The sequence below is a fragment of the Ursus americanus genome, chromosome 11, assembly GCF_024610735.1.
Source record: "Ursus americanus isolate L20-20 chromosome 11, mUrsAme1.1.p, whole genome shotgun sequence".
Lineage (NCBI taxonomy): Eukaryota > Metazoa > Chordata > Mammalia > Carnivora > Ursidae > Ursus > Ursus americanus.
In genome coordinates, this window is record NC_142137.1 from 28784885 (window position 1) to 28811835 (window position 26951).

The following is a 26951-nucleotide window of genomic DNA, read 5'->3' on the forward strand; positions in this document are numbered from 1 at the left end:
AAATATTTATCATACGCCCACTATGTGCCAGGCACTCTTTTAGGAGATAAAATACATAGCTATGAATACAGTCTTTGCTTTCTAGGAATTTACAACCTAGTGGGAATATATAGATGATAAACAAGTGATCAAATAATTGAACAAGTTAATTTCAGGGAGTAAAAAGTATTGTGAATAAAATACAATAGGTGGGATGGGCTAGGGCGTGATTGAGGGTAAGAGCCCCATTTGAATTGAATGTTCACAAGGAAAAGAGCCATTTGAAGATCTGGAGATAGCAGGTGGAAAGGTCAGGGGTCAAGGGAAAGTACGGTGTGTTTGAAAAACAGAGTAAGAGTTGGAGGGTAACAGAGAGGAGTGGGCTGGACGGTAGTGAGTTGGGGAGAGATATACACGGAATGAGGTAGAGAGTTAGGCCAGAGCCAGGTCATTTAGGGTCTCCTGAGCCATGGTAAAATGAGCTTGTTTCTTTGTCTAAGTGTCACTGGAGGTTTTATGAAGGAGAAATAATGTGATCTGATTATGTTTTTAAGGGATTGTCCTGCTACCGCATAGAGAATGAGTCTTGAGGGGCAAGAGTGGAGGCAAATGAATCAGTAGGAGGCTCCTTTGGCAGTTCATGCTGGCAGTGAAGTGCCTTGGACTGCAGAGCAGCCGCAGAGAAGGGAGTGGTCAGAAACTAGGACTAATTTTGGAGATAAGTCAATAGGTCTTGTTGAAATGGGCCGGTGGGAAAAGAGAAATCAACAATGACTCCAGAGTTTTGATTTGAGCAAATGGAGTTGTGTTACTTACTAAAGTGGGGAAGACTAGGGAAGGAACAGTTTTTATTCAGAATGTGTTAATTTTGATATGTCTCTTAGCCATCTAAGTGGTATATAAAATTATGATTCTGCTATACACCACACTGAGTTCTTCCTTGAAAACTTCAAGTAAGCACTTGGTTGTAAGAGTTTGGAACTCAGTGGAAGTATGAAAGTTGGAGCTGAAAATTGTGGGATCATGCATATAAATGTTCTTTAAAGCCATGGGATTCAATGGGATTGACTAGGGAGAAAGTGTAAGTACCAAAGAGGGCCTGGGAGAGAACTAAGCCATTCATTATCAGAGGAAGGGATGGACAGAGCTCTGGGCCAAAAATGGCTTGAAGCCTGTTTTTATATTACTTCTAGCTAAGAATATTATTTACATTTTTAAAGAGTTGCAAAAAAGTAAAAACAAACAAAAACCAAAAAAGAATAAGGGAGAGTGGTTATATGTGGCCTGCAGAGCCTAAACTACTCACTACATAGAGGATGTGTAGAGGTGAAGCTAGCAGAAGAGGCTGGGAAAACATGGCCAATGAGGTGGGAGAAGGACCAGCCAGGATAAAAGCTCTGGGTGTTTAAATAAGGAGGAAAGGTTAATCAGCAGGGAGGCTAAGAATGCTGAGGAGGGAGAAGCAACCACAGTTTTGGCTATGCTGAGTTCACTGATAACTTGGATAACAGTCTCAGTGCAGGGGCAAGAGATCCCATTTGGAGTGGGTGGGTACAATAGACAGTGGGGGGTTGGGAGGTGGAAATGACAATGGTAAATGACTCTCAAGGTGTTTTGCTGGGAAGCTGAGCAGAGTAGAGTAATGGGCAGAGACTGGAGGGGATGTAGGCAAGGACTTTCTTCTTTTAAAGGATAGGAAATCCTTAGAGCATGTTTACATGTTGGTAGTAATTGTCCAGTAGAGAGCAAGAGTTGCATGACATGGAAGAGAGACGGAATACTTTGGGGAGTGAAACTCTGCAACTGTTTTGAGCAGAGGAACGATGGGATTCAGAGCACAGGTGGGGAGATGGGACTTTGGCAGGAGAAGGACACTTCATTAATTATAATAGAAAGGAATGGAGAAGTGTGAATACAGGTGTAGGTGGGCTGGTAGAACTGGGGAGGAAAGATTAGGGAAGTTCTGTTCTCTCTGTTCTTATTTCTCAGTGAAGTATGAAGCAAATTCACCAGCAGACTGAGAGTAGAGGAGGTGGGTTATTCATTATGTTGGCTTCTCTGGTATGGCCATGATGCTTGAGTTTACTGGGATATGGAAATAGAATTCTATTTCCATCCAGTACAGTAGGGGAAGAGGTGGGTATACAAGTTAAGGGTGTTTGCAAATACTGATTATACAGTAGTCCCCTCTTATCTATGGGGATAAGTTCCAAGACCTTTAATGGGTACCTGAAACTGAAACTGTGCACGGTGCCAAACGCTATATATACCATGGTTTTCCTATGCATGCAAACCTATGATAGAGTTTAATCTATAAATTAAGCTGAGTAAGAGCTTAACCACAATAACTAATAATAAAATAGAACAGTTATAACGATACACTGTAATAAAAGTTATGAGAATGTGGTCTCTTTCTCAAAATATCTTATCATACTGTACTCACCCTTCTTGTGATGATGTGAGATGATAAAATGCCTACGTGATGAGACGAAGTGAGGACGCTGATGCAGGCATTACGCTGTAGCACTAGGCTACAAGCGACCTTGTGCGGATACGTGAGAAGCAGGGCCACCTGCTTCTAGACAGAGGTTGACTGTGGGTAACTGAAACCATGGAAAACAAAACCATGGATAAGAGGGACTACTGTATTGATCATTTTAGCTACTTAAGGAGGGAAGAGAGGATATGAGAGGAGCAGGATAATGAGCTGGAGGAGGTCTCCATGTGGTCAGAGAATTGTTGGAGTGCGTATTCCAGAGTAAGTAGGTAAGAGAGGGAGGGGCTCTGGGAGCAAGTATTGTTATTGAAGAGAAGCCCTGGATATGGCCATAGGAGGGATAACCAGGGTGGGCTGGAGGAAAATCTTGTTGGGCAGGAGAAGTTACAGGAACTGGAGGTCTGAGAGCTGGTGGGCTCATCCATCTGGATTTTGATGTCATCAAGATAGTGATGGGAGTAGGGATGGAGAGGAAGACAGAGAGCTTGGTGCTGAAATAGTCAAAGGATGAGATGGTGATCAGATGACTTTAAAATGGTATCCTTTCAAAGGTAATAAAAATGAGCTAAGAGTAATTTTGGGATGGTCTGGTTCACTGCACTTTACTGGAAATTTCCTAGTTTAAAAATGTGTCTCTTATTGATTTGTATGCTAGTTTTATTAAGTACACAACTTACGAGTTAACAGTGAGTAGGATGGATCTAAGTAGCACTTTCTGGAAGAAGGTCTGTGCTGTCCAATTTAGTAGCCATTAGCCACATGTGGTGCTATGGAGTGCTTGCAATACGGTTAATTCAGCTGAGGAATTCAATTTTAATTTATTTCATTTTAAGTCATTAAATTTAAATTTAAATAGCCATATGTGAGGAGTGCCACCATACGATGAAGGAAACTGGAAAATTCAGTCACCCGATCTTGCTGATCTATAGTGCCAGTTAACTTGACAGATTTGAATTGGATTCCATTATTGTTCTGTGACACTGAGCCGCTGTTCCAACCTGCTATAAATACAAAGCTACAAGTCACATGCCTCCCTACCTTAATTGTATCATCAAGCTCTGAAAGGGTCAGACGAGGTGTTGTCAGAGAGTCCAAAGACGTCTTCAGAGAACCGTTCACCCCTTCCATTTGTTCCCTCACTCTCTCATGTTGTTTCTATGGGAACGAAGAGTAAGCGAGAGTGGAAAGTCACTTTAGAGAAAGCATCAGGGAGAGTGGTCAATGTCACCTCCTGTCTCTGTGCTCAGATAAATCTGGGCTCCTATCCCAGCCCCGCCACCTAGTTGCTGTATGACTTTGGGGGAATTCTACCCATGTCATGCTCAGTTTTCTCATTTATAATATGGAGATAACAAAAGCGAGCATTTGGGGAGCTTTGAAGCACTTAGTTATGACTATTAATTATAACACCATCATCTCAAAGAGAGTGAACACTTCAGAAAGAGCTGTTGACTTTTTCTCTATAAATGTAAAGTGAGACACTGGTTGCAGGATTCCACAGAGGCTCTATATTTGCAGTAAGTGGAAAATGAAGTAATTCAAAAACCATTTATCATGTGCTGACTTTGGGCCAGGCACAAATAGCTCATTTGGATAGGAGTAAAGCATATAGAAAACAATCTTAAAGTCCTTTAAACAAAATTTAAATGGCCCTAGTATTAAAGCATGAAATTACGATCTTCCGTCCTTGCACTCTGAGCTCTTTATGTTAGATGCTCAGACTTTTTGAGGAGGGAAATGACCCAAGGGTTTTTTGATGAATGCTTTAATTTCGACCTTCACTGTTGGGTTCCAGGAGCAGGCATGCTGTGATTCTGAAGAAATATTAGAAACCTTCAAATGAGTTTGGAGTTTGAAAGCAACCAGAATGGTACTTCAAGAGGGAAAAGTAAGACTCATTTTACAATTGGAGCAAAAAATGAGTTGAAGTTACTTTAGAAACAGTATTTTGAATGGGATTTGAAATATATGACTTACGGTATAATCTCAGATATCATGGGAATAGTTACAGAAGCCCAGATATAGAAGGACATAACTTTAAAACTTCCAAAGTTCATCCTAGTGTCTTTCGTGCTGCCTGCAGTCTTTTCTAATTTAGTGGGAAGGAAGACGGAAGCCATCTTCTCTAAAGCATTGCTACAGGGGAAGATAGAGGTCCAAGGACAGAAAAGAATCCCATTCGAACATCTTCTTAATGCAAGAACATTACAAAATCAATTTCCCCTCAAAATCCATCAAGCTTAATACAGTGTGACTATCTCGGGTTAATTATTCTTGTCTCCACAAGGAGAGGTAGTTATACAGCTCTACACAAAAGCAATATTTTACAGCATGGATATTAAACTATGTAAGGAAAGAGGTGAAAAAGGGTGGTATTAACTTAGCGCCTTCAGAGCAGTTTTCCTTTTGCAGAGTCTGACATATGACCCCTGCTGGAAGCTCTCGTATCTGGTCGCCTTCAGGGAATATAGCTAAAGCCCTCAAGTCAGAGCCAAATTTCAAAGCCTCCTGGTAACAGCACTGAGTGATAAGTTCATTTGCAGTAGTTGGAAAATGATATGCTTCAAGTGAAGGGGCTTATCACTTATCATATACCGTATTCATCATAGATAGCATTAGACAGAAATGAATAAAATTAGCTTCGAAATAACGATACTCCCACAGAAAGGAGGTCAATAGGAACAAAAGAGAGTTTTGAAAACCAATAATTATGAAAATGATACACAATTAGCACTATCTGGCATGTTCAGTAGCCATTTCACATATGCAAAGAATAATAAAAGTTTCCTGATCCTTAAAAAAAAACATGATAGAAACAATCCTGGGAAGGCAGAGCTTTGGTTTAAGAGACTCTAAACAGTGGTTTTTAAAACACAGAATCTTACATTAATCTGACAAAGATTTTTATCATTCTGTTACCCTCTGGGGCGAGAGTAGGACGGTGAAATACATAATGTAATTATTAGTTGTGTGGCTACCGTTTGCACATATCAAAATGATTAAACTGTGTGGTTATTTTTGGTTTTGTAAAAAGATTGGAAATTTGCTGTTATTCCTGTCTAAGTTGTGCTGCAGGTCTAACAGTGAAACGTGAAATTTCAGCCCTTAGTTCGAGTGGGGAAGACCGGTCCGTTAAGGGATGATCGCAATACAGAAACGGGGGTGTCACAAGGTGCATTATGGGATGGCTGAGGAGAGCACCTGTTAACCTGGGGATGGGGAGTAGGCCTCCCAGAGAAGGTGATGCCTGGGGCTGTGCAGGCGAAGGAGAAAAGAAAAAGAAGTCTGTGTTCAGGCAGATGGGAGTACTGGGAGTGTGATACTGCCTGAACCGAACGTATGAGGCAGGGACTCCGCAACAGGCGAGGCCAAGGAGGCTGGCAAGGGTGGATCACAGAGGGTCCCTCACGGCATGCGAAGGGACATAAGCTGTCCTATAGGACAGTATCTCAAATGTTCTTAACCGTGACCCACAGTAAAAAAATGCAATTAATGTGGCAACGCCAAAACAGAAATGCAATGAAACCATACCTTCCTATAGATGCTGTGCTTTGATAATTTCTATTTTTTCTTTTCTTTTTAGAAAATGCTGGTTATTCAACTATACTTCAATTAAAAAAAAAAGGCTGGTTATAACCCTCCAAACTTACTTTATGATCACTCAGTGGTTCACAAGCTGCAGTGTCAAAGGCACTGCTACAGGGTCAGAAGGAAAAGATGAAGGGTTTTAACAGAGCGAGTGGTGCTGGCAGAACTGCAATGGGGCAGCTGCTCAGGCTGGGTGGGGTGAGCACGTGGGAAGGCATGAGGAATGGAGGGGAGAAACCCGGAGGCATTTTGGTCCCTATCTTGACCATTGTTATTCTAAAAAAAAATACTGGCTGAGGGATTGCTCCTATTAGAAAATGGCAGTGATAAGGGTAATTCACTTTTATTTAGGAAAATTTCCAGTGACTTACTGAGAGATGGTGATGACTGAAAATGAGGGCAGAGAGTCTCACTTAAGTTGGTTTTGCAGACAATAAAAGCAAACAACAGAATTAATCAATTTGCTCATAGTTGCTTCCTATTATTTGACATTGTTAGATCACTCTGATCTTTATAAATATGTCCAGAGATGCACGTGTCTTCCTATCAGAAGATGGCCCCTCTCGATGGTGGTAGTTGTGAGTGCTTGCATTGCTTGGAACAGCCGTGACCACCACCAGATCTAAGCCCCAAGGTGAGCAGGCACAGATCCTGGCCCCATAGGGATGCCTGCCTTTGCAAGCTATGGCTATGTCTGGGAATTTCTCTAACCTCTTTGTATTTGCATGACCTTTGGCTTGAATTAGACTCCCTATCCCTGCGGCTCTTGACCAGCCAGGCTGTGGGATTTGCTTATCATACCTTTCCAAAAGTTACACATACCCTTCTAGGGTATGCTTTGGTCTAGGGTATGGTTCTGGGTTGCTTTGGTGTTCTAGTCCTCTCAGTTTAAAAAAAAGGTAAGCATAGGAATAGCACATTGTTAACTCACTTGCAAGAACAACATACCCATACACACAGACACAAGCACCAAGAACAATTGCATTCTTATCAAAGCAGAAGATAAACAATTATCATGCTTTCAACCCGATTTAGGTGTACACAGATACATTAGCAAATTACACTGGAAAAAATTGTATAAATATTTTTAAAATATGAATAATTGAATATATCAATATTTTTAAAAAAATCGTATGCCAACTGTGCCTTCTTATTAAAACTTTGGGTTGTATATGTCTGAAATGGGTTTATAGGTAGTGTGTCCACTGTACCTCATGGTCCCGCTGCCTGGCTGCTATGGCTCTGTTCATGTCTTCGGCATCCCTGACATGGTCAAGGGCCTGGTCCAGTGACTCCTGCAGGTCTGACAACTTAGCACTGTAGTCGTCCAGCTGCTCCAGGACAACAGGAAACAGAGCGCGAGTATCATTGTAGAGGCGCTGCCAGCTCTCAGCCTGGCTCAGCACTGGGAGAAACGGACACAGAACCTCAGTGTGGGCTTCTCCTGCCTCCTCTCATTCCATCCAGCATTTAGCAAAGATACAAACTTGTCAGGCCATGCCTTTCTCAGCAATAGAGACTGAAGCTGTTGTTCATAAAAATAGCCCCGTGTTTTATACTTGAAGAAAGAACTACTATGTTGAAGGGTTTGAGAGTCCTTGGATGACAGTCAGCCCAAAAAAGAGTTTGATTAGGTTTTCCAATGAGATTAGGTTTTTTGTGGAAATCATGTCTTTATGTTATGTTTATTATTACCCAGATTATTAATAATTTTACCAGACAAAGGGGTTTGGATATACTATAGTTTTACTATTAAAAATAACCCAAATTATCTTGTCTGTTACTGACAAGTGTTGTTCACAACCACTCATTTTCTGTATTCTCTTCAAGCATTGTTTTTAGGTAGCTTCTTTAGGTCAAACCTAAACCATTATTTTGGATGCTATGAAGATTTGATGGCAATGATATTTTCTTAAGTTCTGTGTATGTTTTAATTCTCTGATCAAAGTAACATACATTGACTACGTGCCTTAATTCTCTTTTTCCTCCAGGGAATATCAGTCAGACTTTTCAAGGTTTTGTATTTTCTTTCATCACTGTGAGCTGAAGATACACATTCATGACTGTAAAGAAAGTAGTTAAAAATGCATTGGCCAGGTGGAAGGTGGCTAAGTGGAAGATGTGATTGGATTCATTTCCTCAGGGCAGACTTGTTACATTCTAAAATAGGCAAAAAGTGTGGAAGCATTTGTCTGTGACATCAGAGCTCCAGCCTTTCTGAGTGCTGGCTTCATCCTGACCTAGAAATGTGGCCTAAGATTCTTCTTGAGTTCTTACTGTTTCTAAGACTTTATACATTTGTTATGGTAACATCTCTTTAAGCGAAGAGTGTTCCTTTTTCTAGAATAGTCACAATAATTTTTAGCAGAAATTGGTAGTAATGATCTTAGGGAAATAATGTGGTGCAGGTGTTCTTAACCCTTTTTGTGCCACTGCACCCTTTGTAATCTAGTGAAGCCTTCAGGCCCCTTCTTATCATGTATTTCAAAATGCATAAAATAAAGAACATAGACTTAAAAAGAAGACCAAGATATTAAAAAACAAATTGGTGCTACAACAATACATGTGCTTCTTTAGTAATACATGAAATAACAAGACCTAGAGGTGGGACTTGTAACTACTTAATTTTGAATTACTGATGAACTGAATGTTGTGAGATCAGAGTACAGCTAAAACCTGATACCCAAATCCGTGGCTGCTCTTGTTGATTGTGTAGATTAAAATGGACACAAATTCTTTGCAACTCTTCCTGTCAAGAGTAGAGTCTATTTCCTCACTGGGCCAGTCTGAGCCAGTAGGATCGATACGACATTGTTGAGTTCCATTCTTGCCTTCCTGGAAGACTGTTGCCATGTGAATGAGCCTGGGCGAGGCTCCTTGAGGGTAACACCCCACAAGGGGGAGAGGCCCAGCAATCCTCGCTGAGGCCCCAGACATATGAGGGAACCCAGCACCTGCTACATGCAGAAGAGATGAGATGTCCAGGTTGAGTTGAGCCCAAATTGCCAATGAAATCATGAGCAAATAAATGGTTATTTTAAATGAATACGTTTGGGGTGAGTTGTTAGATCGTCGTTGATAACTGATAGAGTGACCAAGTCATAGGTTCGCTAATACTACCGTGGTTTCTTGCCTACATTCATCATTAAGGGAAATGTTAAATTTGCACTGGAGGCTAAAAGTCATTAAAAGTCTTTCATAGACCTCAGAACATGAATGTCACTGGGCTTGTAGCTTTACTGCCTTCTCAATAAGATTTCTTTTATCGTAGTTTTGGAAATTGGTTCCCCTTAGTTTTTCTTCCCCTGTTTTATATGTTTTCACCAACTGTGAAGTCCCTATTTCTTCTCCTCAGGAGTTTAAGGTCTATAGATTCATGTGGAATCTCAGCTTCTTTTCAAAAGCTCAAGTTTGGGCCTGGATCTAAAAATCTTGATCCTGGGTCAGTTGTCCTGACTGATTCCCTGAGGCCACATGTAAGTTCTAAATAGCTGCAAATAGGGGCACCTGGGTGGCTCAGCCAGTTAAGTGTCTGCGTTTGGCTCAGGTCACAATCCCAGGGTCCTGGGATCCAGCCCCATGGTGGGCTCCTTGCTCAGTGGGGAGTCTGCTTCTCCTTCTCCCTCTGCCCTTCCCCACCCACATGCGCGGGCGCCTGTGCGCGCGCACGCACACCCTCGTGCACACGCACGCGAGCGCTCGCTCTCTTTCTCAAATAAATAAGATCTTAAAAAATAATAGCTGCAAATATTGGGGATTGCTTGCTTTGACAGAACATTCCTGAGGATCAGTATCCTCTCTTGGACGCAAAAGGAAGCGGACACGTGCTGCGCCCTAGGAGTTGAAATCACCTACGTTCATGGGCTTCATCTGCTTCCTCGTCCACTAGCTCCCTCTGTGTGAGAAATGGTTGGCGGCGTCTGATCTCCTCAAGCATCTTCTGGGCCAACACCAGCTTCTCAGAGATTTCCTCAGAGGTAAGTTCCTGCTCTTCCCCATAATAGAGCATCTTGTTGTTGATCTCTGAAAGGAAGGACACAGTGAGAGAAGAAAGCAGGCTGGGGTGTCCGGGCATTTTACAGTGATGCCACTGAAAACATGGACAGTGAGGGCAAAAGGCAGGGCTGATCCTCAAATGGAAAGAGCGTTTCGTTTAAAGACAGGGGTACCCATGATGTTCACGCTGCAGATACTGGTGTCAGCATTGGAATTCACCATATATTCCAAGGAGAAGTCCAACCTGGAGGAAACAACTCTGCTTCGCATTTGGTGTCTTTGGAATGGGAATGGGATTAATACAAAGCCTGTCCTGACTTCAGCTGTGTCTGGTTTCCATAGTAATTCCTGAATGTTAACATTTAAGGCACACAAATCTGGGGTCTTTGATCAACATTTTCTATAAAATACAGAACTTGGAGAAAATCCTCTGAGGTATCTCCTGTCATATGTAGGGTGTGCTAGAGATATTAATTATATTTTAGCCAAGGATCTGGCCAAAGCTCTAAATCAAAATGAGAGTATACTGATAGTTGTTCAAGCGGATCTTTCAGATCATTCTATAGACCAGATATAAAAATAGAGGATTGTTATATTGTGATGAGAGCTTTTGTTCATTGATATATATATATATATATATGTATTTTGTGTACACACACACACACACACACACTTTGCAACTGCTTTTTACCTTCCGTAGTATGACTGTCAAGATTGAGCCATTTTGATTCTGGGTCATTTTCACCCCACTTCCGGAGAATTTTAGAACCAAAGGGACTGCTGATGCTCAGAGGGATCAGACGAGTTGTCTAAATACCAGCAGAGCTGAGTTGTTCTCTGACTTTCTCTTTCTATTAAATATGATCGGGTGAAAGTTATGTAATTGCCACCTTGTCCCCTGACAGCTCTCGGAGGAAGTGTTTTATCTTCCTGGCATAAATGAAATTGTGTGTCTGTGGTTTACTATGATCTACGCGGTTGGCTAGACAAGATGGGTAAACAAACACTGGTGTCACATAAATCATGCCAGATAAGGGCTTGTATTTTATATGGATAATGGCTTGAAGGTCATCGGGAGTTACGTACAGATGGTTGGGGAAAAGGAGTGACACACTGTTGGTACTGTGTAGTGTCCCTGAATTCTGAAGGAAAGGAGATAAACGGGGTAAGAGGTTTTTAACATTGTAAATATTACTGAGAAAGTCATAGGGAAACCAAGATATGCTAGAAACAAAACTATGAAGGGATTAAACATTCACTTTGCTAGTAAAATCTATAATCTTAACTCCGGAAATAACCTAAACATAGATTCCCCGCACCCCCCTTAGATCTAGCACTTGCAGTGCTGACTTCTATGGCATTTTGATCCAAATATTACATTTTCACTTCTGGCCTGTTTTATTTTAGCCATGTCTGGTGTAGATTAGAAAAAGGAACGTGGACAATAACATTTTTGCCTTAGCCTTTGGAGACTATTCATACATTCTTTTTAAAAGGTAAACTGATGGAAATTATTGTTTCCCATTTACATTTCTTTTGTATTTCTTTCATCTTTTCCTATGCTTAAAGGGTCAAATAGAGGGCTGAGATTCCTTCCAAATGAAACACGTTAGAATAAAAAATTTACAACAGCAAAGGTGAATTATTTTCTCTGAATGGCTTACTAGGATGTTGGCTTTACTTGCTGCCTAGAGGGGTATTTGTTTCTTAATTAGATGAGGTCAGCTCATCTAGGTTCAATCTTACTTTTGAAAAAAAATCAATAGTAACTCTAAAATGAAAAAAAATTTATTGGTAGATGCAAAAGCATGAAACAGAGGACGGGACTGGGAGGTGTTTGAAATGCATGCCATTTATTTTTATTGTGTATTATAGCCAGCAAAGGAAATATAGCAAATGTCTTGGCTCCATTCGTCCCTTTGCCTGGAATATGTTCCCTATACTTCAGATAAAGATGTGACTTTCCCACTGTGGACTCCTCTACTCCATTGTGCCCGGAGATGCACTTGGTGTTGTCACCCAGCTCTTAATATATAGGATAAAAGCTATGGAAACACACAAATACTGTATCTTTGCAGACTGTAACCCAAGGAAATTCTCTTTTCCAATAAGTGAAAGTGCCTGTTTTCTCTTGGTAAATTGGAGGCTGGCTTTCAGTGGGCTCTTAAGATAGTCTTCAAAATATAGCCAACACTTAATCAGAAGTTAGAGCACAAATAAGAACTCCTCTAAAAGGGAAGGTAAAATCTGCCACAACGCTTTAGGGCAAAGAAATCTCCCACATCCCCTCCAGGCTTTTCTTCTGGCTTGGGGACGGGAGCATGTTGCCTACCTGGTCTTTGGGAAATGGCATCATAGAGAGAGCTTAGGACAGTTTGGATTAGTGGACAGTTTCCTGCCACTCCAAAGGCGGTGTTTTTGCTGAGAATAGCCCAGAAAAACATGACTCCTACTCAACTCTTGCATTTTAGAGACACCATAGCATTCCATTTCTTCTGCTGGAAAGGTTTTCTGGCATTCCACTTCCTTGAAATGCCTGGAAAGGGAATGATTCTATACATTCTGTACATTCTATACATTTATTCTTGACAACCAACAGATAGTAAGTAGGGATGAGTGCTCAGAAATCCTAGATGGACAAACTGGAAGACCTTATATGTAATATACATATATAAATGCACATATATTACCTTATCTATAACACTGTAACAACAGTTCCTGGCACATAGTAAACACTAACAGTAGCCATGTTTTTGTTGTTGTTAACAACACGAATGATTCCTTGACATTAAGCTGCATGAGAAAAGAATATATTTACCTTGAATTTTATCCCTCATATCGTGAGCTTGCTCCGCGAGCTGAGTTGCATGGTTAATGGTATCCATGCTTTCCTTCTGAGCCAGCTTGCCCCTTCTTGAGACTTGACTTTCCTATAAATAATCCATATAAACAGCAGCTTAAACGTACGAGAAAGGAATGTTCTATCTGTGCATGTAGTAGTGGGTGGGCATAATGTATTCCGTAAACATAAATTTCCTTGGCATGTGAAAGTTCTATAATGTATAAAATGGTCCCAGAAATCATGCGTGAAGGCAGATGTGATGACCAGTTTAGCTGTATTCCTATGCCATCAGCCACAGTTCAGTCCAAACCAACCGCCTTTCATATGGAATTCACTCTTTGAATTTTTACTGTATCTCACGATTCCAGACTAGGAAATTACCCACGTCTGCTGATCGATCTGACATTGTGCTGACGGAAGAGCTTAAAGTTTCACAGGGGAAACTGTTGAGAAAGGAGGCAGACCTTGAAATGCTCCGTGCGGCCAGTGGCTCCTGGGTGGTCCAACCAGCGCTGACACTGAATTACCGCAGAGATGTAAAGGATTATGCTGACTGGGCTCAATGCTGTTTTCAGTGCTGCATTCCAAATTCCCATCAACACGGATGGCACTAGGGTACAAATAACCACTCAAGCAGATTTGGCTCGAAGTGAGACTCTTCTCTGAGAAGCAGACTCCATTCTCTTCGCTTGGGAGCTTCTCTTTCAGAGCTCCCACTTTGTCGAGATGAAATCCCGACTCAAATGCAGCTTCTGAAAGCACGTGTGGGTGTGTATGTGCATATGCATATTTCTGCGTCTGCAAGGGCAGAAGCTCATCTAAGAAATGGTTCAAGGCCAGGACACTGGCCTGTATGCACGGCGTTGGGGATGTGTACTGTGGACTTCCTTTTATCATTAGAAAGATTGGCTCATGGGTTATATGTAAGCGGAGGAGTTCTTCTGTCTGACACTTGGTAGATGCCCATTTGCCTCATCTGGTGCTTTTCTGGCTCGGTTCTCTAACAAAGTGCTGCGGCATCTGAGCGGACGCAGGGTGCTCTGCCCCCCAGAGTGCTCGTAGACCCACTGCACACTTTCACCAGGACAGCAGAGGGGCTGTGTCAAATGTCTCTCCTCTCCTCCAGTGTTCTAGCCAGAGGATTATGCCATGATTTTACCTGGAAAAGCTCTTATGTTTTCCATGAATAACCCACAGAAGTGGCCCTTAGTCAAGGAAGAGAATGCAGAAATGGTATCATAACTAACATAATATAATAAAAAATCATTAAAAAAAAAAGAAATGGTATCATAGCAAATATGTGCCCAGAGGTTTTTTATCAAGCAAGTCCCAAATCCCTTCCATATAAAGCTCCATGTGCAGCACTAACACGACCATCATATGCTTCCCGAAACAGTGGGCTCTCTGAACAGACACCTGCATTCTGAGTCATTGCGTTCCTTCCTCCAATGCCTGTCTTCCTCTTGCCTTGTTCTCATGCTTTCCAGAGACATGAAATCTGTGCCCATTTTAAAATTACATGATGCAGAAAATAAGATGAATCTTATTCTGATGTCACCCCTCCCTGCTTTTAAAAATTATGGACACAAATGTTTAAAACATCTAGAAATTTTCAACAAGTTGATTTTTGATCCAGTTTAAATTATATTTGCAAAGCACAACACTTGTATTTTTTTTTTTTTTTTTTTACTTTGGCTTCATCCTTCAAAGAAAAAGTCCTATTGTAATTACTGTAGTCTTCTAACTTCTTTCTTTTAAGGAAACTTTGAATTGAAGCAAGGAAAGGCAGGTCGAGGATGGAATCCGTCTAAGAAGACTTCTTTCTGACAAACACCAGAGGGCGCTTAGATATACACTATATATTTGATAAAAGACTCCGTGGTAAAGAGGACCGCCTGTCACTTTAAATTCCAAATTTACTGGCTCTAATAGATAGCGATGCCTTATTTGAAAGTTTTATTTTTTTCTGTAACTTTGCTTATGGAAGAAAAATCACGGTACAGGTCCCTGGTAAAACCAGTGCACCTTGCTTTAAGAAGAGCTGAAATTAAAAAATTAACTCATAGCTATAAACTGGTTGATGGTTTACATTAAAAATAGATGAATCATTTACTCCCCTCAACAGCAAACACTCCTTGTACATATTTGACATAGAAAGTGGCAGGAACTTTTTGGTAATACAGTGTAAGACGGGTAGTGTATCTAGATTACTGATTTAAAAAAAAAAAATCAACCAGACTAAGTGAGGATAATAATCAATGTCTAGGGTGATCATATATGTTACTGCTTAAGCTATGACACTTTTGAAAGTGAAAGGGGAAACTTTTAGAAATCACTCTGGAAGACAAGTGTAAATGAGAGTAGTGAACGAAACAGTAGTGGGAATACTGGTGTGCCATTTCAGAATGTGTACAGGGATACCTCCTATGGCTTTCCCTACCTCCTGAACATGGATGGCTTCTAAAAACTTTTCCAGACTGGATCTCTCCTCTGAGCTGCAGACTCAAATCTTTCTCTAACTACCCTCTGGGCATCCACAGAGAAATATCCAGAGTAATCCATTCTGTAATTTTATTTTTTGATATTTATTTATTTATTTAAATTTAATGTAATCTCTACCCCCAACGTGGGGCTTGAACTCATGACGCTGAGATAAAGAATTGCATGCTCTACTGACTAAGACGGCCAATTGCCCCCATTCTGTAATCTTAGAATAGTCATTTCTCTAAGCCAGAGCTTTCTTCCTTGTCACTCCTCATGTCCAGTTGGTCACCCAATTGTTCTTATTCTCCCTGCCATTCTGGCCTCTCTTCCTGTTTCATATGACCACAGTCTTGATTGATACTGATCACTGCAAATTCTTCTCAAATGAAGGCAAGGTAGCAATCAACCACACTTGTCTAGACTTTTCCAGACTACTGGTGTCCATATCTTCAGAGTCTTTACTCGCCAGTCCATCATCCCTACTGCAGAGGAATGTTTTTGAAATTTCAAATCTCATCAGTTCATTGTTCTACGTAAATACCTCAGTGTTCTCCAAAGTCCACAGGATGAAGTCCACATGTTCCTGAGCGTGGTGGTCAAGGTTTCTCATGATCTGCCTCAGAACACTTCTTCAGCAGTATCTCCTGCTCCTTGCCTTGCAGCTGATCTTTACTAGGCCATAGCCAAAGGTTTTCTAGTTCTAAGAACACACTATGAATATCTCTTTGCTCTTGTGTATTTTCTCTTGTTTGGAAGTACTTGATAAACTCGCAGTCATTTTTAAATACGTAGGTCAGTACTCAACATCTCTGAGAAACGTTCCCTCATGTACCCCTAGTGAACAAGTTCATTATTTCTTCGTTAGAGTTCTCTCTTTAGCCTGTTCCATGCCTCTCTTATTGATTGCTGTGTTATAATTGTTTTGTTTTATGTATCTGTTTTCCCTGCTAGACTGTGAGCTGCTTGAGAGGAGGGTTTATACTACATCATCACGTTCATTTCAGCACAATCACTTATACACCAGGTATTAAGTCATGCTTTCAGAATTGAAATATATTCTTATTTCTTGCCCTACATTTTTGTCAGGTTCAGAGATGAGGCTCTGATGTATACAGGTGACCAACTTTCCTTCTAGTTCTAAACATCTCTTTGATACATTGAAAAGCAAGGAGGTTTTGTTGTGGCTGAAGGAGTAGGGTGGAGGTGGAGGAGATGGAGAAGTGGAGGGGATGGTGCCGCCCCTCCTGAGACAGTTCTTGGAGACTGGACTCTGTGACTTGGGGCTCTGCGACTTGGGGCTCCGCATTGCAACTTCAAGGTCCAGTTGGCAAGGGGTAGCACTGAAATTGAGGGAGGGCCACCGCCTCCACTTTTGCTTGTAGCCCAGTGCCACTCTGACTTTGAGCATGGTACCTTGGGAACATGGGAAAGTAGAATCTTGACATAGTCCTTGGGCCTTTCTTCTAGACGTGATCAGCGGTGGTAGAAGTGAGGTCCTTTTGAGCAGTGGCTATTTATGAATACAAATGCACGGGCATCCTTTAGGGGGTTCCCAGAAGTAAGAGGGTAGGAAAGGGATGTAGAATTTCCAAAAGGAGGCTAGAGGAATTGGTTATGAAGGTTGGGACAAAACCAGTCACTTTAGATTAATGTGAATTGTGAGATTTGGGTCTCATGAGATTTATGTGACAGTTTGCAAGGAGGTATTTTCAAGTTCAAGAGGCAACATTACTGAGATTTAAAAAAAAAAATCACTGTGGGAACCTACAGTGAAATCCTTCACTCTATTTAAAGGCAAATATTTGTTACTTATGTGGTAGAAGACTTTCTAAGGCAAGCCTTTTCTTAAACCCTTCTATGAGACAATTAGGGACTCTTTTAGACTAAAGGATTGAAGGATGCTTGAGAAGTCATTAGGACCAGCTCTGGGCATTTGTTTTAAAATGTTTTAGCAGGTTCTTACACATCTGGATTGTTCTCATAGTCAGAAGGACCTTATTTTCAATAAGAGTCCGTGGAAACAGCTAAAAGTTCCAAGAGCTTTATCATCAACCTCCTGCTTTGGTGGTCTGTTCTTGGTGCCCAAGAGCCCTTTCTATTGTGATGTCACTTGTAAGCTGGTGCTATTTTCTCCCTATGAAAGTCTGCATTTAAGTTACACTGGAAGTGGAAAAATTGTACAACAAAAGGATCAGTAACTCTGCCTGAGCGGTAAGAGGAACTAATCTTGGTGAAAATATTTTCTCAAGAATTGAGACACTTTGGGCAAATTCCAACCATGATACCGAAATGACAAAACAATGAGTTTTTCACAGGGATTTCTTTCCCGGTATTTCCTTTGAAATTTAAGAGATCTCACCGCTTTTTACATATGCTTGTGGTTGGATTAATATGCACCACTGCGTGGGAATGAAGGACACAATTTTCATACACATTTCAAAGGAATTGACTCTTCCAAAGATCAAATTAGAATAATTCATGTTTTTAGAAGCATAACCTGTTCAAAGTTTAAGCGGTCCAAGTTCAAAAGAGATTATCAGAGTTATTTTAACCTTTATTTTTGTAGAAAATAAGAACTGTTTTTGAAAAGAACTTCAATGGTTTATAATGTCAAACACCAGCGTCTGAAAGTAGAAATTCCAGAGTACTCTGGGCAGTACTGGTAGAGCATAATCAGGGGGAAAAAATGTGTCAAACATTTTAATATGTAAAATATGGCACCTGTGGCTTAGTTATATTTTTCTTTATTAGTACAGATGATGGATATTTTTCCATTAGGCTCTTGGGGAGTGTATTTAATAGTCTTTCATGTTGACTCTGCTTCTGTTTTTATGTTCTTCTTGTTAATGTGTGAGAGTTTTACAAGCCATATTTCCCTCCGTATTTTTCTTAGTCTGGTTGACTTTTTCATTTATTTAGTTGTTTTACTGGGTATTTGAAATTTTATCTTGTCAAATCTATTACCTCTTTTTATTATAATTCTTCATGCTATATTTAAGTGTACTGTTTTTTCCTTTCAAGGTTTAACAATCCTTTAGTTCTGCTTTCTTACGGATTTGAGATTTAAACTCAAGTCTTAATCTGTCTGGAATTTATTTTAGTATGTAGTATAAACTGAAGTTTGAAAGTGATTTTTTTTCCCTGTCAACCCGTAAAATTGTTTTCTCAGTGTGGATCTCTTTCCTTTTACTATTTAAGGCATCCTTTAGCAAACATTTAAGTTTTATATTCTATATAATAAAGTTTATTTCTGGGCTCTCTACAGCTCTTAGCCATAAAATGTTATGGCAAACAGCAGACCAACTATTCTAATTGAAACATATATCAACCATATTAACCAGCAGCAAATACAATGAAAGTTCCCCATAAACATAGTTTTCCAAGGAAAGCAATCAAAATGGGAAGAGACTGTAGAGACCAAGTATATTAACTTTCTCCACCGATCTTGCCTTGATTTATTTTAAGGCACATGGGTCACTGCATTTTTCCTGCACTGTGTTAAGCCTCAATCGTTTGTGACTAGCCAGGCTCACCCCAGCTAAATCCTTTCTCTGAAGGCAGTCCCAGAAACTGAGTACATACCCTTTCAGCTAATTCCTCCACGTCAGACAGAAAGCTTTTCATTGTGCTCTCAGCATTGTTGATTTGTATCTTTCTTAGGACATACTGGTTTTCTCTTTCTGACAATTTTGTCTGTGGAAATAAAAAAGTTTTGAAAATAATCAGTAGATATGCACACCAGGTTTTAAAAACTATACATAAAGGGGCGCCTGGGTGTCTCAGTTGGTTAAGTGTCTGACTCCAGGTTTTGGCTCAGGTCGTGATCTCAGAGTCCTGAGATGGAGCCCTGCGTCGGGCTCTGCACTCATTGCGGAGTCTGCTTAAGACTCTCTCTCCCTCTACTCCCCCTCCCAACCCTGCGTGCTCTGTCTCCCAAATAAACAAATAAATCTTAATATATATATATATGTATATATATATATATATACATACACACACACACATATATATATATACACGCACACATACAGGCAACGTTTTCAGTGTAGGAGGACTCACAGTAGAATGTGAACTTCTGTTACCAAAACCGTGGGGTCTGATGGCGCTATAAGCTGGTATGAAGGTTGGGGATTGCACAAGGGTTCCAACGGCCTTCAGGGCTGAAATTCTGCAAGCTCTGCTAACTGGGCCAGGAACGCTGACCTGGGTTGTGCCAGCCAAGGAGAAAGGGCACATTTTTCTGATTTCACAAAGGTACCATCTAGACTACTGGGGGCCCAGGGTGTCTGACCTTTACAATTTCAATTTTGGCAGGCCCTGGAGGAAATGATCAACCCACAAGGGTCAATTTAATGTAAAATGTAATGTAAAATGGAGTTTGGAAATTTACTTTCTTTTTTTTCTTTCTTTCTTTCTTTTGTTTTTTTTTTAAGAAGAAGAGCAGTTCTCTTTATTTCAGACCATTTGCCCCTTCTTTTCCATTTTTGAGGAGTTTGGTCTAATGTAGCTTTAACTGGATTACTTTGGAGTAAGCCTTGTAATCCTGGCACTGATTTCCTGTCAGCATGATTATACCTGTCTTGAAGTTGTGCTGTTGAGGAAAGAGAGTTTGAGCAGTATCAAGAGGCCCAAGTCTGGGTGACTACCCTGAGAGGCAGTGCCTTCATGTGTCCAAACGGATGAGTGTAGATAAGAACGATTCCTAAGCTTGGAATAGACTGCTCACTAAGAGTCCATCCAGCTCCATGATTTTGTGGTTCTTGCTTTGCTTTACATTTTGCTTATTTGGCCAGTTGCTGTGGATATCATTTATTTGCACCTCTAAAAAGTAGGGTTAACGAGCACTTTCTAGGGTAGGTACTGTGCAACTGCTCTGTGTATATCTATGTATATTGCTTACTGGATTCTCTCCACAGCCTGTGAGGCAGGTGAAATAATGATCCTCAAAGCCAGTGGAGAAAGCTGAAGAAGGAACAGGTTAAATAACTTACCCAAGGTCACATAATTAGTGTCAGAGCTGCGATCTGAAGGCGATCAGTATGGTTTCAAAGTTTATGCTCTTATAAACATTATGCAAAATTGACAAAGTAAAAATCTTTTTTAAAATTTATATATTTATATTTATATAATTGTATTAATCCCATTATCCTTTCAGTTAATTATTATTGTTTTAAAAAATATCTGTTGGTTGTGAGAGAAGCCCATAATTTAGAGGGGAAAAACACCTCTTAAAGTTCAGATATAGAAGCACTGTTATAGTCTACTGTTTTGGACTGTTGTCTGTTTGTTAGATATTAACCACTAGACCTGTGAGGAGACACTGAGCGTGTATGCCTGTGTGCTTCAGTGTGTATGTGTATGGGAAGATGAGAGAGACTGTGTGTCAGTAAGAAGGGAAGCTAGGGGTGGGAGAGAGAGAGGGAGAGAGTAAGAGAGAGGTTTCTAGAGAAACTCCTCAAAGCACTGCAAATTGAGGTTAAGGTAATGGTAAGTTTGAGGACCTGAATAACTAATGTACCATTCTACCAAGGAAATAAGAGTGTTTTCCTTCCCTCAACAGATTGGTACATAGATACTGCTTGTTTTAGTTGTTGTATTCGCCACATTAACTTCTTTTATAGATGGCAGCTCTTGCTTTGGACTGAAGCTCATGGTCACAATCAACCTTTTCTAATCTCCTAGTCTGTAATACATCCGTCTGTAAGACAGCCATGGGACTCAGATGATAGAAGGGACAGGAGTTATAGGAGCGATCCCGTAAGACCACCATGAGGTTCCGCTGAAGGTACAACATGGTCACATACTTTGAGGAGGTAGATGGTGGAATTGAGTTCATTCACATGCCTATGAGCAGCCGCACCAGACGAGACACTCAACAGACCAGATGTGCTTTCTTCAATCGAGAGTGCCGCTAATCGAAGGTCATCAATCAGATCCCAGATGCACTTATCACAGCCTGGAGGTAAAATGGACATGTTATTGAGGTTATTTCTTTAAAACTGAAAGTCGGCTGCGAAGCGTGTGCTCTAGTAGATCATTACTGTCCTTCCTTGGTTAATATTATTTTTATGTTTGTTTCCCGAGGAGCTGTTCCGGGTCACAGAACCAGTCCTTATACTCAGAGCCCACTGGAGTCTAAGATGACTCCAACTGTACGTCAGGCACTATTCCCACTTAAAACATAACAAAATGAACAATGCATGCAACAGGGCGAGTAGGCTGTCATGGACACCAATCACTGAACTGAGAAAGAAAGGAAGCATAAAAGGGCCAGCCATTTGCAAGGGGGGTAGGGGAGGAGAAGCACACTCTCCATTTTTCCTTAGTGGTGGGACAGCCCTCTGGGATGGCTTTCTTCATGTCAGGCCTTTGCTTGGTGCCCACTGGTGAAGTTGGCTGTTTGGTTGGCACCCCCTCTTTCCTATTCCTATCCCAGGGGTGGTTCAGTGCCTTCGCGTGGCCTGACCTGTCTGGACAAACACTTTAGCCAGAAGGAGGTCTGTGGAATGTCATTGCTTGTGAATATCTGCTCAGTCTGGGCATGTGGTGAAGTAGGTCATAGTTTCTCCCTGTTCCTTGCTTTCACATTTGAGTTCCGCTTACCTCTGTCATCACCCCCACTCCCCATCCCCCACCACCACTCCTGGGGGGCCCAGTGCCCACTTGTGGCAGACTCAGAAGGACAGCAGACCGTGCTTTGAAACCTGTCTTGACCACTCTCTGAAACTTTTCTGTTCCCAATCTCTTTTCCTCAGACTGTGCTCTTCTCTAGAGAACCAATAAATGAAGACTGAAGCGTTAATAGTTGTTAATATGTTAATTTGTTATTTGAAGTTTAACATGGCCTTATGTATATGCTATCTTAAAGGAATGGCTCCCCACCCAGCACATCAGGGCTGGTGGAGGAGATGCGTTGGGCTGGGCAAGTGTCCTTAAAATGACCTTGCCCATCAGTGTGTGAACTTTGCCCTGCTTGTGCCTCACATCCTGTGCCGTCTTCTAAGATGTGAATCATCCGTAATATCAATCTCTTGTGTTCACAGGCACCGAGAGACCAAGATACTCTCGTCTGGGGGAGGGGATACCTAGAGTTAAAATAGTCTTTAAATCACTCTCCTTAAAGGCAAATATTAGTTATTTTCTTGGTAAAGGGCTTTCTAAGGCAAACCTTTCCTTAAATCCTAAGAATCAATCATAGCCTTTTCTGGATGAAGGGCTTCAAGATGCCTGAGAAGTCATTAAGACCAGCTCTGGGGGTTTGTTCCTAAGTGTTTCAGCAGTCCCCTGCACCCTCAGCACTGCTTAGGATCTGATTGATAGGAATGATGGAGAAACCCAGGAGAGTAAGACCACAGCTCCATCCCGTAAGGCCTGAACATTTTCTTCCTGGGGCCACGTCCATTTTGGAGTGATTTGGGAAAAGCCACTTAAGTCACTTAGTGTCTTGGTTTCCCTAGTGTTGTAAAGCATTGTCTGTATATCACATTATCTGAGGATTTGAAGAGATAATATAGAAAAAGGAGCTAATATGAACTCGGTCACTAGGAAATTATGCTGCTGACTCTGCCTTTACCCACGAGCTAAGATGCTGAATTTAAAGGCTTCATAAAGAAAGTTTTCTAAAGTAGTGTTGCTTCAATGTAAATCACCCATTTTGCCAATTGGAATCAAGCAGCTTCCGCTCAGGGTCCACTTGGTGGAGGCACAGACAGGGTTAAAGGCAGGAGGGGGACTCAGGCAGTTTCTTGAGAGGGAATTGCATAGCTCTTCTTAATCCTACACCTGCAGCACATTAGCGAAAGTGGGGTTAGTCAATCATGTACTGTTATTTTTACTTATGGTTGGGCAGTCCATGCCTGTAGGGGGTTCAAAACCTTCTTCCAAGCATTCTCCGGTTACGCTGTCACATGGGCCTCCCCCACAATTGCACACTGTGGGAAACAAAAACAAGAGGTTAGGGATTCGTTTCTTAATGCTTAAAATATGGTAATGTTTTCCTGGTTTCTAGAAATACTGGCTATCAGTATATAGTTCTTCCAATAGGGATTAATTATATTCTTCCTTACGACTGTGTAGAGTCCGTGATCTAGAGATTATGCCCCTCACCCAATTAAACCCAGCCCAGGGAGATTTTCAAAGGCAGCCCTAGGGCAAAAGTAAATCCACATTTTCTAGAACTCCTTTCCCAACTTTTTGGGATTCTGACATGACTGTGCAATTGCTTCAGTCCAAAAAGATCCTGGGAAATTTCACAAAGTACGAAACGATCCCGGAACCCATCATTCAACTGGAATCTGAGAGGCCTCCTTTCATCACAGACTGATCCTCCAGTTTAATCCAGCTCCAGGGTTGATCATTGCCAGGTGTGAGGGAGGAGCAGAGCAGCGGGAGGGAGGGAGGGAGGGGGCTCAAGAGCGATTTTTGGCTCCCATGGTGCTTGACCCTTGGCAAGGCTGACTCCAAACCTCCAAACGATAGCTGTCAGTGGGATGACTAGGAATAAGGTTGTGGAAAGAATCGGGAGCATATTTATGTGAATTTAGAAGACCTGAGAGCCCATTATTAATCTACCGATGATTTTCGAGAATGTCTTTTGGAAAAAAAAAACAAAAACAAAACCCCGATCTCATCAGACTGTTCATTTTCCACTGAATTTCTCAGTAGCAATTCATTTGTAATATTTAAAAAAGATTTCCTAAGCCATCTATGCCAGCTGTGAGCTGGACTGATATTGTGAATTCTCCCCCACCTCGTAACGGTCTTTACAGAATAATCATAAAAACTTAGCTTCAAGAGGGACGTGAACTGATTGCATTTCAGCTGTGTAACATTCCACAAAATGTAGGTTTGTTAAACAATTCAGCAAGATCATGCTTTATTGCTTCTAACGTTCACATCTTTTCTAAGAGTGACCTGCATCTATGTAGTTTAACGAAAGTTTAGTAAATGGTTTGAGAATTGCAGCATCAATGTCCAAGGCTTTGAGTTTGCCAATACTCTTCCGGATGCCTGCCCGACCGGATACATAACTCCTCTCTTGCCTCTGGTTTTAGGCCTCAGTGCACTTGGCCTTCTTGTAGATGTGTTTACTTTTATTGTGACTTCTGCACATCCTGTGCGCCTTTGTCTCAGCTTTAAACTCTTCACTTCTTAAAATCTTTTTGGGTGGGAATCTGCTTCTGTGAGGGGATTCCAGGAGAAGCATGCCCCAAGAGCACAATGCCTCTTTCTCACTCTGTTTCCTCTCAGTCACAAAAGAGTAAGAAACATTCAGTCTCAACTTTCCCTTGCTCTTAGAGGAAGGCAATTTAGCTTTATTTCTGCAGAGCTTCATGCCATGCAGCAAATGGATTAGAGAAATCATGAATAAAGTTTGTACATTTCAGTCTAATTGAAGTTTAACCGGGAAGATTTCTTATATTGTCCCTGCAATATTTACTCTGACAATTTGAGGACATTGGGGGCGTGACTAAACTGTACCTTCGGCTTGCCAATCTATTTCACTAAGAAGTCAGTTCTACGGAACATGACTGGTAAAACGGGCAGAGCTTACAGAATAAGAAAACGGAGGTAAATCTTGCAAGTTTTCATTCAAAATTCTGGCCAATGATAAGTAATCCATGGAAGTCTGATTTACTTCTTTGATCAAAATTGGAAGAATATAAGGTGAAAGTTCATTTGTGTGACGGTCTCACGGTTTATTCTACCCATGAGCTAAGTTATACCAGTAGCCTTGATAATAATATGTACTCCTGGTGAGTTTGGGGCGCACATTCCTAAGAATGCACATTGCCCTGGGAAAGTGACAAGGGGGCACTTGCAGTGTTCCCCCAACATTGATCCATCTAAATTCAGTGTACGTGCTGGCCAGGATCTACAGTACCGTACCTGCACAATTCTTGGCTACCCTGGCATCCCCATAGTAGCCGGGGGCACAGCGTTCACACTTGAATCCCGTGGTGTTGCGTAGGCAGTTCCTACACTGGCCGGTGACCTCATCGCAATCTTCAAAGATCAGGTTGGGGTCTGAATTTCCACTGCAGTCACATTTCTTACAGGTGCTTCCAATCAGCAAGGGGTTTCCATAGTAACCAGGGGCACATCTGAGGCAGAAATCACAGGTTAAAAATTTAGCAGCCATAGTTTTTCTTCTCTTTTATCTTCTCTCCTACCTAGAAGAAAATGTAGTGAATATATGTGGATTGCCATCCCAGAATTCGTTCCTACTTGACCAACTTCCTAATGGGGCCAGACTCTGTTTTTAAGGAACCACTCTTCCCTGTTGTATTGAAGCCCATTCAGTTTGGTCAGACCTTCAGATGCACGAATGTCCTGGTATAACCATCATGTGGGCATTTTTGGTCACCTCAAGGACTAGGGTGCATGCTTGGTATATGACCGACAGGTGCCAGATATGCTAAATGTACTGCAGGGGATGCACTCCTAGAGCACAGCTAAGAATTGTCCTGGCCAAAATGTTAACACCGGTATTGAGAAACACTGGTATAAATCACCAACTGCCTTGCTATCGTGAATTGTTCAGAGACCCTACACCTGAGCCAGTTAGTGCCTGGCATTGTCCTGGCTAAAATAAGTTGGCTGAGGAGTGATTCATTCAGAGTGTAGCTCAGGGCTCTAACGTGAGGGTTGTGGGAAGGCATTCTCTTCAGCCACAGGTGAATGAAGAGGCAGGTAGCACTCAGTTCTGACAGCCATCTTGTGATGGAGGGAAGGCAGTGTGGAGACAAAGCAGACGGCAGGGCTGAGAGTACCACAGATAAATGAAATTGGAGCCCGGAGGGCCATTATTGTGGACATTTTCATTATGTAAGCCTACAGAGGCCAGGCGCCTAACTGCCTTTGTTGTGGGGCAGAGCTGGTGGGCCATTATGCCAGCTGGGCCGCCATTATGCCAGCTGGGCCATTAATGAGAGACCCCAGCTCAGTCGGAGACTGAGGCCAAAATCCATCCAGCCTTTGCTGGACTTGCCAAGCTGTGTCTTGGTGGGGCTGTTTCTTCTCAGAGGAAGAAATGCTTTTCTCTACTTTTCCCAAAGGTGCCTTGTGGGCCAGTAGAGGCCCTGCTGTGAGTGGTGGGACCACAGGCCCCGTCCAAAGGGCTAGCTGCTACTCAGCTTCTGTCAGCTGTTTCCACATTGCAGCCTTGAGGGAATGAAGGATCTGTGTTGCCAGACCTTCCTATTTTTAAAGAAAAAATGTTAAAGTTTGGATATTTATGTGAAATCACAGTTTTTAAAGGTTGGCTCAAACTTTGTAAGACTACTGTATGAGCCAAACTACACATGTTTTCTGGCTGGCTTTAGCCTCCTCTTTGCTGTGACCCTAAACTCGTGTCAAGACTGGCTAACTGAAGCTGAAGATGTTTTGGGGAGTGGCTGGAAAGAATGTGCAGTCCCCCCCCTTGGAGCTGAAGGTCAGGCGCAGGAGTGGGTTCTGATGTGAGAGAGTAAAAGAAAGGGAGCCGATGGAGATTTTTGTGATGAGAGCGGAGGTGGGGGAAGCCGATGCTGGCTTCAGAGGCAGGGTGGACTGCGGGCTGGAATG

The 26951-nt window shown here is 41.7% G+C and overlaps 1 protein-coding gene across 3 annotated transcripts in view; it reads right to left on the reverse strand.

Annotated features, from left to right (window-relative positions):
- Window positions 1-26951, reverse strand: part of LAMA4 (laminin subunit alpha 4) — a 141471-nt gene that overhangs the window by 50997 nt on the left and 63523 nt on the right. For 2 of the 3 annotated variants that reach the window (XM_045798503.2, XM_087865405.1), the window contains 8 exons: window positions 25275-25489; window positions 23222-23317; window positions 21191-21342; window positions 18969-19079; window positions 12879-12990; window positions 9920-10087; window positions 7276-7469; window positions 3515-3631 (listed from right to left, as the gene is read on the reverse strand). In XM_045798503.2, coding sequence (XP_045654459.1) covers window positions 3515-3631; window positions 7276-7469; window positions 9920-10087; window positions 12879-12990; window positions 18969-19079; window positions 21191-21342; window positions 23222-23317; window positions 25275-25489 — 1165 coding nt within the window. Of the gene's footprint in view, window positions 1-3514; window positions 3632-7275; window positions 7470-9919; window positions 10088-12878; window positions 12991-18968; window positions 19080-21190; window positions 21349-23221; window positions 23318-25274; window positions 25490-26951 lie in introns of all 3 variants that reach the window. The other variant, XM_087865404.1, reaches the window with a different exon arrangement.